General features: G+C 38.6%; 1 protein-coding gene across 1 annotated transcript in view; it reads right to left on the reverse strand.

Annotated features, from left to right (window-relative positions):
• Positions 1-14,001, reverse strand: part of LOC139184546 (serotransferrin-like) — an 85,858-nt gene that overhangs the window by 1,365 nt on the left and 70,492 nt on the right. The window contains 1 exon segment of the mRNA XM_070794654.1: positions 7,337-7,391. Coding sequence (XP_070650755.1) covers positions 7,337-7,391 — 55 coding nt within the window.

Consider the following 14,001-nt stretch of genomic DNA (forward strand, 5'->3'; position numbering starts at 1 on the left):
CTCTGTCCATGGGATTCCCAGGCAAGTCTACTAGAGTGTATTGCTATTTCCTTCTCCTGGAGATCTTCCTGACCCAGGGGTTGAAACAGGTCTTCTGCATTGAAAGGAGTCTCCTGCACGGCAGGCAAATTCCTTACCAAGTGAGCCGCCAGGGACGCCCACATGGCCAGAGGACAGCAATGAACCAAGGTCACACCAACCTTCTCTCAGCACAGTGTCCCCTTCCCTAGGATTGCCTGCATGATGCTTTTTTAAGATATATTTTTACATTACCTGCTGGTTTCAACCTTAAGTTTCTGAAAGTGAAGTGTGGGTAGGTGATATTTATATTTACCTTGAGTCTACCTGGATACAGAGCTTAGATATCTACAAACTGCAGGTTCTCATATTCAGTCCAATCTCTTTAGCTACTAACACCTTCCCAAGTTAAGTCACTTAGCTGCCACCTGCAGGCCTTAATAAGAAGTGCAAACGCAAGGCTCACTGGGTCTATTTCTCTCCCCAGAAGCAGAGGAACATGTGCTAACAAAATAAAGGATGACTTAGTAATGTAAGATTTCATGAAAACTAGTGCAGAATCCATACAAAAAACTAAGTACCTTGTTCAGAAAGACACACATATGGGAAAAGTATTTTAAAAACAATTAACACAAGGAAAAGCATTTGAGGAGGAGCACCCTAAAGGGCCTTCTAAGCAAGATGTTAGGTCCATGGGTCTTCATCTCACTGATTCTTTAAACTCAATACATGTGTCACATACGCTCTTTTAAATGTAAACTATTTTACAAGAAACTCAAAAGGAAAAAAAAACCCAAACATTATATTCAGCTCTTTTCATTCAGAAAACTATGAAATGCTTCAAAGCTGATAAGGCCTAATTCTCACAAACACAGGATTAAACTAAACTTAGACTCCAAATTTAACTGATATTACCTTTATAACTTTTTAACATTTTATTTCACTGCCCTTCTAATACAGCATTTCTTTCTGTATTGTTTTTCTATGGCTCTTTGGAATGAAAAGCAAATGAATCAAGGAAAACATGTTTTAAACATGGGAAGACTTGAACTATGCTGTTTTTTTTTTTTTTTTAATGGATACACATGAACTTACTTACAAAACAGAAAGAGACTCACAGAGAACAATCTTATGGTCGCTGGGGGAAAGGGTGGAGGGTAAGGGATAGTTAGGGGGTTTGGGGTGGACACAGACACCACTGTATTTAAAATGGATAACCAACAAGGACCTATTGTACAGCACACGGAACTCTGCTCAAGGTTATGTGCCAATCTGGATGGGAAGAGAGTTTGAGGGAGAATGGATATATGTATATGTATGGCTGAATCCCTGTACTATTCACCTCAAACTACCACAGCCTTGTTAGTTGGCTATATCCCAACACAAAATAAAAAAGTTAAAATGCTATACAATTTTCAAAAAATGGATATACAAATAATATTATTTTTCCCCAAAGATAATGCTCAACAACTGCAACAGAAATTTTAGAAAAAAAAATCATCTAACTCCCTTTTTTTTGATTTTAGCAGTCTCAAAAGAGTGAACATCAAGACAGGAGAATAGATGATGAACATGCGGTTTCAGAAGGGACAGAAACCATTGAGTAACACCAGCAAGACAGCAGAATAGGAGTTTTCAGTACAAGTCCTCTCACAGAAACATCAATTTAAATAATCATCCACACAGAGTACTTTCATGGGAGCTAAGGAATCCAGGTCAGAGATTACAGCATATGGGTGTAACACAGAAGTGAGAAAAGACGCACTGAAGAGGGCAGAAGGGAGTTTCAAATCACTATGTTACTGCTCCTGCAAGCCTGCACAGTGTAGCGTGGAGACCTATGATTTACACAGGAGAGGGAGAGTGAAACGAGCACCCCTTTGTCATGGAACCCAGCACCCACCAGGCCAGCCCCAGCAGACACAGGCACCTGTCCAGCCAAGACAGGTTCAGTTTCCAGGCTAGCTTCCATGGACCCAGGCAGCAGGCCCATCTACCCACAAGCCCAACTTGCCCAAGAAATCCAGCAGCAAGCCCATCCAGATCTCTGGCTGGACTGACTAGGGAAGTACTTTCTCTGACAAAGCTAGTCTATAAAGACTAGAAGGGGTGATTATTCTTTCAAATGTGCAGCACCAAAGTAAGGACATAAGGCTCAAGTGATCAGGGAGACATGACACCACTAAAGGAACATGATAAAGCACCAATAACTGGCCCTAAAGAAATGGAGATCTACAGACTGCCTGACATGTAATTCAAAATAATCATCTGAGAGTCCTGTGAGCTATAAAAGAACATAGACAACTCCACAAGATGAGGGAAAGAATAAACGAAAAAATAAAAAAGCCAATGAAGATACAGAAATCATGAAAAACAAAAATTCTGGAGCTGAAGAACACAATGACTGGATGTGAAAAATTCAGAGAGCTTCAACAGCAGACTCAACCAAGCAGGACAAAAAAACCAGACAGCTTGAACACAGGTAATTTGAAATTACTCTGTAATAAAACCAAAAAGAAACTGTAAAAAAAGAAAGAAGAAAGTCTTGTGGGACATCATAAAAGGAACCAATGTATGCATTATGGGGCTCTCAGAAAGAGCAGATAAAGACAAAGAATCAGACAGCTTATTTAAAAAAAAAAATGACAGCATATCCCCAAATATGGGGAGGGAAATGAACGTCCAGATCCACTAAGCTGCTACAACCCAAATGGATTAAACATAAAGAGAGCTTTAATGAAACACATTATAATCAAACTGACAAAAGTCAAACACAGAAACTGCTCAAAGCATTACGAGAAAAGTCAACTGTCACAAACAAGGGAAACTCCACAAGACTAAAAGTGGATCTGATGGCAGAAACCTTGCCGGTCAGTAGAAAGTGGGATGATATTTTCAAAATGCTGGGGGAAAAAAAACAGCCATCCAATAGTACTATACCCAGAAAAGCTGTCCTTCAGCTATGAAAGATGGATAAAAGCTTTCCGAAACAAAAGCTGCAGGAGTTCATCACCACTAGTCCTACCTCATAACAAATGCTAAAGCGAGTGAATCTTCAAGGTGAAGTAGCTATGACTACAAGAACTTATTAATGGATACACAATGTTTACAATTTCTGTATACACTCCAAGCCAGGCTTCAGCAATACGTGAACCGTGAAATTCCAGATGTTCAAACTGGTTTTAGAAAAGGCAGAGGAACCAGAGATCAAATTGCCAACATCCGCTGGATCATAGAAAAAGCAAGAGGGTTCCAGAAAAACATCTCTTTGACTGTGTGGATCACAATAAACTGTGGAAAATTCTGAAAGAGATGGGAATACCAGACAACCTGATCTGCCTCTTGAGAAACCTGTACGCAGGTCAGGAAGCAACAGTTAGAACTGGACATGGAACAACAGACTGGTTCCAAATTGGAAAAGGAGTACATCAAGGCTGTACATTGTCACCCTGCTTATTTAACTTACATGCAGAGTACATCATGAGAAACGCTGGGCTGGAAGAAGCACAAGCTGGAATCAAGACCGCCGGGAGAAATATCAATAACCTCAGATATGCAGATGACACCACCCTTATGGCAGAAAGTGAAGAGGAACTCAAAAGCCTCTTGAAGAAAGTGAAAGAGGAGAGTGGAAAAGTTGGCTTAAAGCTCAACATTCAGAAAACGAAGATCATGGCATCTGGTCCTACCACTTCATGGGAAATAGATGGGAAAACAGTGGAAACAGTGTCAGACTTTATTTTTTTGGGCTCCAAAATCACTGCAGATGGTGACTTCAGCCATGAAATTAAAAGATGCTTACTCCTTGGAAGGAAAGTTATGACCAACCTAGATAGCATATTCAAAAGCAGAGACATTACTTTGCCAACAAAGGTCTGTCTAGTCAAGGCTATGGTTTTTCCAGTGGTCATGTATGGATGTGAGAGTTGGACTGTGAAGAAGGCTGAGCACCGAAGAATTGATGCTTTTGAACTGTGGTGTTGAAGAAGACTCTTGAGAGTCCCTTGTACTGCAAGGAGATCCAACCAGTCCATCCTAAAGGAGATCAGTCCTGGGTGTTCATTGGAAGGATTGATGCTGAAGGTGAAACTCCAGTACTTTGGCCACCTCATGCGAAGAGCTGACTCATTGGAAAAGACCCTGATGCTGGGAGGGATTGGGGGCAGGAGGAGAAGGGGACGACAGAGGATGAGACGGCTGGATGGCATCATGGACTCGATGGACGTAAGTTTGGGTAAACTCCGGGAGTTGGTGATGGACAGGGAGGCCTGGTGTGCTGCAATTCATGGGGTTGCAAAGAGTTGGACATAACTAAGTGACTGAACTGAACTGATCCCTGTGAACATACGTGCAAAAATCCTCAACAAAATATAAGCAAACCAAATTCAACAGTATATTAAAAGGATCATGCATCATAATCAAGTGGGATTTGCCCAAAATGCAAAGATGGCTCAACATTTGTAAATACCGAGATACACCACATTAACAGTCTGAAGGATAAAAATCTTATGATTATCTCAATAGATGCAGAATAGCATGTGACAAAATTTGACATCCTTTCATGATAAAAACTCAACAGTTATAGAACGTATATACTTCAAAATAAAAATGCCATATATGACAAGTCCACAGATAACATCATACTCAGTGGTCAGAAGCTAAAAGCTTTTCCTCTAAAACTAGGAACAAAATAAGGATGTCTACTCTTGCCACTTCTATTCAACACAGTACTGGAAGTCCTAGACAGAGCAATTAGGCAAAAAAGAAATAAAAGACATCAAAATCAAAAAGGAAGAAGCAAAATTATCTCTGACTTCAGCTGACATGATCTTAAATATAGAAAACCCTAAAGACTCCACCAAAAAACAGAACTAATAAACTCAGTAAAATTGCAGGATACAAAAATCAACATCCAAAACCAGTTCTGTTTCAATGCACTACTAATGAAGTATCAGAAAAAGAAATTAAGAAAACAAGTCCACTTATAACAGCATCAAAAACAATAAAATACTTAGGCATAACACAAAGCAGGTCAAAGAGCTGTACACTGTAAACTGTAAAACAGTGACGAAAGAAACTGAAGACACAAATAAATGGAAAGACATCCCTTCTTCATTTACATTGTTAAAATGTCCACCTACAGATTCAATAAGCTCCGGGAGTTGGTGATGGACAGGGAACCTGGAGTGCTGCAGTACATGGGGTCTCAAAGAGTTGGACACACCTAAGGAATTGAACTGATAGATTCAATGGAATCTCAATGGAATCTCAATCAGTATTTCAATGGAATTTTCCACAGAAATAGAAGAAACAATGCTAGAATTCATATGGGACCACAAAAGAACTATAATGCTCAAAGTGACCAAGTAAAAACAATAAATCTGGAGGCATCACACTCCCAGATTTCAAATTATATTGCAAACCTATAGTAATCAAAACCATATGGTACTTTAAAAAGACATACAGAATAATGGAATAGACAACCCAAGACATACCCACACATACACAGTCAACTAATCTTCCACAAAGATGACAAGAGTATATAATGGGAAAAGGACAGTCTCTTCAATAAACAGCTCTGGGAAAACTGGGTATCCACATGCAAAACAATGCAACTGAACCCTCATGTTATACTATATACTAAGTCAACTCAAAATGGATTAAAGGCTTTAATAATAAGATCTGAAACCATAAAAATCCAAAAAGAAAACACTGACACTGTGGCAGTTATTTTAAGATATGAGACTAAAAGCAAACAAAAGCAAAATAAACAAGTGTGATTACATCAAACTAAAAAGCTCCTGCGAAGCAAAAGTAACTATCTACAAAATGGAAAGATAACCTATGGAATGAGGGAAATATTTGCAAACATGTATCTTATAAGGGTTAATATTCAAAATATATAAGGAATTCATACAACCCAGTAAAAAAACAAACAAATAATTCAATTTAAAAAATGGGCAAAAGGTCTTCCCTGATGGTCCAGTGGTTGGGAGTCTGCCTTGCAATGCAGGGGCCATCAGTTTGACCCCTGGTCCAGGAGGATTCCACACGCCACAGAACACTAGGCCCACGTGCCACAATTACTGAGCCCACATGCAGCAACTACGGAGCCCTTGAGTCCTAAAGCCCATGCTCCACAAGAGAAGCCACTGCAGGGAGAACCTGCATACCACAACAAAGAGCAGCCCCGATCGTCACAACTGCAGAAAGCCCACATCCAACAACGAAGACTCAGCACAGCCAAAAGTAACTAAATAAATAAATTTTTTTTTTAATGGGCAAAGGATCTGAACAGACATAGAGGACATACAAACAGTCAACAAGTACATGAAAAAAATGCTAACCATCACTAACCATCAGGGAAATGTAGATCAAAACCATAATGAGACAGAATTACTAACATTAAGGGAAAAAAAAAAAAAAGATAAATGTTGGCAAAGATATGCAGAAAAGGTAACCCTGGTACATTGTTGGTGGGTGTAAATCGGTACTGCTGTAATAAAAAAAGCACCGAGATTTCTCAAAAAATCACAAACAGAACTACTACCACATGATCTAGCAATTCCACTTCTGGACGTTTATCTAAAGGAATTGAAATCAGGCTCTCAGAGAGATGTACGTACGTGCACTCCTACGTTCACTGCCCCATTACTAACAACAGCCAATACAGGGAGCAACCTAAATGTCCACTGAAGGATGAACAAAGAAAACGTGGAACATATATACAAGAGTATTACTGGGCCCTACAAAAGCAATTTCTGCCGTTTGTGACAACGTGGATGAACCTAGGACATTATGCTAAGTGAAATAACATAAACAGAATAAGACAAATATCGTATGATTACACTTATGTGTGGAATCAAAAACCTGTCAAACACAAGCCAAATGATACTGTCACACATCTTGAAAACAAAAAAAAATTGTTACAAAATAGTATCACAGATTTTTGTATGTTTCTGAAGTGTTCCTTTCTTATTCTGTCAACAAAAATTTCCATGGCTTTCAAAGTTTTTGTTTTTGAAACCTTTCATATCTACCATAAGCTATAGCTAGAACTAGTGGGAAAACAAATTGAGCTTACAGTTTCAATAAACCTGAGATTTTCTTTCCATGAAAATGTTAAATATCTATAAACATCCCATTAATACTTTTTATAATTCCATTAATTCTGTTGTCAATTTTTAAACAAATATATTTCACACTAATCTTCAGGTTAATCGTGGTAATCACACAAAACCAAAGACCTTAAGCAATATATACATATTTCCAAAGTGATAAGATATACAATTAACCAGCAGGACTTATTTTTACTTACATTTCTTTTTCAAGCTGCTGCTGAATTAACTTTGCTGATTTTGCCATTGTAATGTCTGTAAAGAAACAAAAGACATTGTTTAAAACAGGGTCTTTTCCCAAGACTTCCTGCACATATGGAAAATCCCCATTTAAATTTAGGTTTCTTTGCCGCACCATTTTTTTAAAAAAATTATTTTATATTAGATTATAGTTGATTTATGGGCTTCCCTGGTGGCTCAGGTGATAAAGAATTCGCCTGCAATGCAGGAGACCCAGGTTCGATCCCTGGGTCGGTGAGATCCCCTGGAGAAGGAAATGGCAACCTACTCTAGTATTCTTGCCTGGGAAACCCCACAGACAGAAGCCTGGAGGGCTATAGTCCCTGGGGTCGCAAAGAGTTGGGACATCACTGAGCAACTTTCACTTTCATAGTTGATTTGTAATGTGTTAAGTTTCAGGTGTGCAACAAAGTGTTTCATTTACACATATACATATATCTATTCTTTCTCGAATTATTTCCCATTTAGGTTATTACAGAATACTAAGCAGTTCCCTGTGCCTGACAATAGATCCTTGTTGGTTATTTATTTTAAATATAGTAGTGTGCTTGTGTTTAGTTGCTTAGTCACGTCTGACTCTTTGTGACCCCATGGACTGTAGCCCAACAGGCTCCTCTGTCCATGAGGATTCTCCAGGCAAGAATACTGGAGTGGGTTGCCATGACCTTACCCAGGGACAGAACCCAACCCAATGACTGAACCCATGTCTCCACATTGCAGGTTAATTCTTTACCATCTGAGTCACCACGGAAGTCCATAGTAGTAAGTATATATATCAATCCCAAACTCCCAACTTATCCTTCCCTCCCTTTATTAAAGTAAGCACAAATATTTATATTATAATAATGCTTATAAATATATTAAGCTGGTGATCCTAAAATTGACTAGTCTTTCATAAAAGTTTTCTACATCTTACAGACATTTTAAATCAACACATATAAGTCCAGCCAATGTTGCAAAAAGAATAGCTACCTGCTTTGTGATTTTAACAAAAGCTTTCACTCCAACAGAAATACTCCACCTGTAATAAGAAACTAAACTAACATTTCCAGCTGATACTAAAATAGTATGTTACAGCATCAAGTGCACTCTGGTAATAAAAGGCACTGGTGTGGCACCAGCAAAAGCCAAATATTACTTCCTCTTTTTATACCGAATAAAAGAAACAAAGAAGTCAGTTAATGACCTTAACACTGTTCCTGATTAGTCACTGGTAGGGTTATTACTAGCTCCCCTTTAAGAAATGCATTGGGCTCTTCATAGAATGAGAATAGGTATGAAAAAGGCCAACAGAGATCAGCTAGTCTATCTCATTTTAACTTTTTTTTAGCAAAGAAGTTTATCTTATTATTGAGGTCACACTGGTTTACAACATTATATGTTTCACATGAAACATTATGATTCAATTTTTATATACACTATTCTGTGCTTACTACCAAAAGTTTAGTTTCCATCTATATTTTCAAGTGTTTTTGTTATCTTTGGATAAATACCCAGAAGCAGACTGACTGGATCACATGGTAGTTCTATTCTTAACTTTTTGAGGAATATCCACTGTTTTTTACAGTGGCTACACCAATTTACATTCCCATCAACACTGCACAGCAAGGGTTCCCTTTTCTCCATATCCTCACTACCGCATTTCCTTTAGACAACAATGACTCTAACGGGTGGGAGGTAATGTCTAACTGTTGCTTTGATTTGCATTTCCCTAATAATTAATGATACTCATCTTCACTAGTGATGAACATCTTCATATGTGCCTGATGACCATCTGTTTATCTTTTTTGGAAAAACATCTATTCTGATCTCTGCCCATTTTTAAATCAGGCTGTTCATTTTTGTTGTTGTTGAGTTATATGTGCTCTCCCTTATCAGATATACTTGACTATCTTCTCCCATTGAGTACACTCTCTCTTTCATTTTGTTAATGGTTTCCTTTGCTGTGCAGAGCTTTTTAGTTTGATATAGTACCACTTGTTTATTTTTGCTTTTGTTTGCCTTGACTGAGGAGATACACCCAAAAACAAATTGCTAAACCCAATGTCACAGTCTGAATTTCCTGTTTTCTAAGAGTTTTATGCTTTCAGATCTTCTGTTCAAGTCTTTAATCCATTTTGAGTTAATCTTTGTGTATGGTGTAAGGAACTGGCTTAGTTTCATTCTTTTGCATGTGGCCGTACAGTTTTTCCACCAGTATTTACTGAAGAGACTGTCCTTTCTCCATTGTATGTTCTTTGCTCCTATGTTGTAAATTAATCGTCCCTATATGTGTGGGTTTATTTCTGGGCTCTCAATTCTGTTCCATTAACCTTTTTTTCTGTCAAATACCATGTTGTTTCGATTACTATGGCTTTGCAGTATATGAAATCAGGGTATGTGACACTTCTTCCAGCTTTGTTCTTTTTTCTCAGAATTGCTTTGGCTATTCATAGTTTTTTATGGTTCTATATAAATGTAAGGAACTTTTGTTCTATTTATGTGAAAAATGTCATCAAGGATTTTGATAGGGATTTTTACAATGAATTTATAGATTGCTATAGAAAAAAATGGACATTTTTAACCATGTTAATTCTTACAGTCCATAAGCATGAAACATCCTTTATCTTTCCATTTCTTTAAACCAAGTTTTATAGCATATTGCGGAATCCTAGCTCCCCAGCCAGGGATTGAACCTGCGCCCTCAAGCAGTGAAAACACAGAGGCCTAATCACTGGCAGGAAATTCCCATCCTTGATTAAATTTATTCTTGGGTATTTTTTCATTCTTTTTGCTGCAATTTTAAATGATAGGGTTTTCTTAATTTCTCTTTCTGCTTGTTTTTTGTTGGTGTACAGAAACACAACAGATCTTGCATTTTGATTTTGCATCGTGCAACTTTACCATACTCATTTATTATTTTTAACAGGCTTTTGGTGGAGTCTTCAGGTATGAGACTGGTAAGAGTGGGCACACTTGTCTTGTTCCTGATCTTAGAGGGACAGCTTTCAGTTTTTCACAGTTGAGTATGTCAGCTGTGGGTCTGACATGCATAGCCTTTATTATGTTGACATACATTCTTTCTATACCAATTTCATTGAGTTTTTATCACACATGGATGTTGAATTTTGTCAAATGCTTTCTCTGCATTTATTGAGTTGATCACTATTTTAAAAATGTTGTAGCATGTTGATTTGCAGATGTTGAATCATCCCTGCAACCCTGAAATAAATTCTACTAGATTATATTGTATGATCCATTTAATGTATTATTTTGTTTGCTAATACTTTGTTGAGAGTTTCTGCATCTACGTACATCAAAGATACTCACCTGTAATTTTCTTTTTTTGTATTATCCTTGTCTGGCTTTGATATCACGGTACTGTTGACCTTAAAAAATGAGTTGGGAAGTGTTCCCTCCTCTTCAACCTTTTGGAAGAGTTTGACTCAGATGGTAAAGAGTCTGCCTTGCAGTGTGGGAGACCCAGGTTCGATTCCTGGGTTGGAAAGATCCCCTGGAGAAGAAAATGGCAAACCTCTCCAGTATTCTTGCCTGGAAAATCCCATGGATGGAGACGCCTGGCAGTCTACAGCCCACGGGGTCCCGAAAAATCCGACATGACTGAGTGACTTCACTTTCACTTTCAAGAATAGATATTAGGTCATCTTTGAACATCTGGTAGAGTGAAGCTGTCTGGTCCTGGACTCTCGTTTTTTGGAAGGTTTTTGATGACTGTTTTAACCTCCTTACTAGTGATCCATCTATTCAGATTTTCTACTTCTTTAAGATTCCATCTTGGAGGGCTGATTGTTAAGAATGTATTCATTTATTCTATGTTGTCTAATTTGTTCGCACATAGCTACTCACGGTATTCTCTTATGACTCTCTGCATTTCTGTGGGACCTCTTGCAATTTCTATTTTTTCATTTCTAATTTTATTTATCTGAGTCTTCTCATTTTTTCTTAGTGAATTTAGCTAAAGGTTTATTGATTTTGTTTATCTTTTCAAAGAACCAGCTCTTAGTTTCATTCATCTTTACTATTGTTTGACTTTTAGTATTTCCTTCCTTCTACTTACTGACTCTGGACTTAATTTGAAGTTCTTTTTATAGTTCCTTTAGGTGTAAGGACTGTTGGGGCTTTTTCATTTCTCTTGTTTCTTGAGGTAGGCAAGTATTGCTATAAACTTGTTCTGCTTTTGATGTATCCCACTGATTTTGGTATTCCATATTTTCATTTATCTTCAGGTGTACTTTTTCCTTCTTTGATTTCCTCATTAACCTAGTATTAGGTTGGTGAAAAAGTAACTGCGGTTTCAGACAGTGAACTTTAAATCACTATCAGTTCAGTTAAGTCGCTCAGTCGTGTTGACTCTTTGCGACCCCATGAATTGCAGCACGCCAGGCATCCCTGTCCATCACCAAGTCCCGGAGTTCACTCAGACTCACATCCATCCAGTCAGTGATACCATCCAGCCATCTCATCCTCTGTCGTCCCCTTCTCTTCCTGCCCCCAATCCCTCCCAGCATCAGAGTCTTTTCCAATGAGTCAACTCTTCGCATGAGGTGCCCAAAGTACTGGAGTTTCAGCTTCAGCATCATTCCTTCCAAAGAAATCCCAGGGCTGATCTCCTTCAGAATGGACTGGTTGGATCTCCTTGCAGTCCAAGGGACTCTCAAGAGTCTTCTTCAACACCACAATTCAAAAGCATCAATTCTTCGGCACTCAGTCTTCTTCACAGTCCAACTCTCACATCCATACATGACCACTGGAAAAACCATAGCCTTGACTAGACAGACCTTTGTTGGCAAAGTAATGTCTCTGCTTTTGAATATGCTATCTAGGTTGGTCATAACTTTCCTTCCAAGGAGTAAGCGTCTTTTAATTTCATGGCTGAAGTCACCATCTGCAGTGATTTTGGAGCCCAAAAAAATAAAGTCTGACACTGTTTCCACTGTTTTCCCATCTATTTCCCATGCAGTGATGGGACTGGATGCCATGATCTTCATTTTCTGAATGTTGAGCTTTAAGCCAACTTTTTCACTCTCCACTTTCACTTTCATCAAGAGGCTTTTTAGTTCCTCTTCACTTTCTGCCATAAGGGTGGTGTCATCTGCATATCTGAGGTTATTGATATTTCTCCTGGCAATCTTGATTCCAGCTTGTGCTTCTTCCAGTCCAACGTTTCTCATGATGTACTCTGCATATAAGTTAAATAAGCAGGGTGACAATATACAGCCTTGACGTACACCTTTTCCTATTTGGAACCAGTTTGTTGTTCCATGTCCAGTTCTAACTGTTACTTCCTGACCTGCATACAAATTTCTCAAGAGGCAGGTCAGGTGGTCTACTATTCCCACATCTTTCAGAATTTTCCAGTTTATTGTGATCCACACAGTCAAAGGTTTTGGCATAGTCAATAAAGCAGAAATAGATGTTTTTCTGCAACTCTCTTGCTTTTTCCATGATCCAGCGGATGTTGGCAATTTGATCTCTGGTTCCTCTGCCTTTTCTAAAACAAGCTTGAACATCAGGAAGTTCATGGTTCACGTATTGCTGAAGCCTGGCTTGGAGAATTTTGAGCATGACTTTACTAGTGTGTGAGATGAGTGCAATTGTGTGCTAGTTTGAGCATTCTTTGGCATTGCCTTTCTTTGGGACTGGAATGAAAACTGACCTTTTCCAGTCCTGTGGCCACTGCTGAGTTTTCCAAATTTGCTGGCATATTGAGTGCAGCACTTTCACAGCATCATCTTCCAGGATTTGAAATAGCTCAACTGGAATTCCATCACCTCCACTAGCTTTGTTCGTAGTGATGCTTTCTAAGGCCCACTTGACTTCACATTCCAGGATGTCTGGCTCTAGGTCAGTGATCACACCGTCGTGATTATCTGGGTTGTGAAGATCTTTTTTGTATAGTTCTTCGTGTATTCTTGCCATCTCTTCTTAATATCTTCTGCTTCTGTTAGGTCCATACCATTTCTGTCCTTTATCGAGCCCATCTTTGCATGAAATGTGCTCTTGGTATCTCTAATTTTCTTGAAGAGATCTCTAGTCTTTCCATTCTAAAGCTAGGTTCAAACACATCTTTATTAATCAAAATAGGAACCATTACAGTCAATGCATTTTTGCCAACAAGAAATGTTTATTTCTGTAGCATAAAAATCTGTGCTTTGAGATTCAACAAACTCTTGGAAAGCATTTTCTGCCTCCTGCTGGTTGTGGAAGCATCTCCCCTGCAAAAAGTTCTCGAGATGCTCAAAGAAGTTGTAGTCAGTTGGCAAGAGGTCAGGTGAACATGGTGGATGAGGCAAAACTTTGTAGCCCAATTCATTCAACTTTTGAAGTGTTGCGCAACATGTGCTTGGTGTTGTGAAGAACTGGGCCCATTCTGTTGACCCATATACTGGCTGCAGGCGTTGCAGTTTCCAGTGCTTCACATCAACTTGCTGAGCATACTTCTCAGATTCAATGCTTTCACCAGGCTGTAGTGGATAACCAAACAGTGACCATAAATTTTTTTGGTGCAAGTTTGCTTTGGGAAGTGTTTTGGAGTTTCTTCTCCGTCCAACCACTGATTTGGTCATCACTGGTTGTCATGTAAAATCCACTTTTTATCGCACATCACAATCTGATTGAGAAATGG

This window comes from Bos indicus, chromosome 1, assembly GCF_029378745.1.
Source record: "Bos indicus isolate NIAB-ARS_2022 breed Sahiwal x Tharparkar chromosome 1, NIAB-ARS_B.indTharparkar_mat_pri_1.0, whole genome shotgun sequence".
NCBI classification, from domain to species: Eukaryota; Metazoa; Chordata; class Mammalia; order Artiodactyla; family Bovidae; genus Bos; species Bos indicus.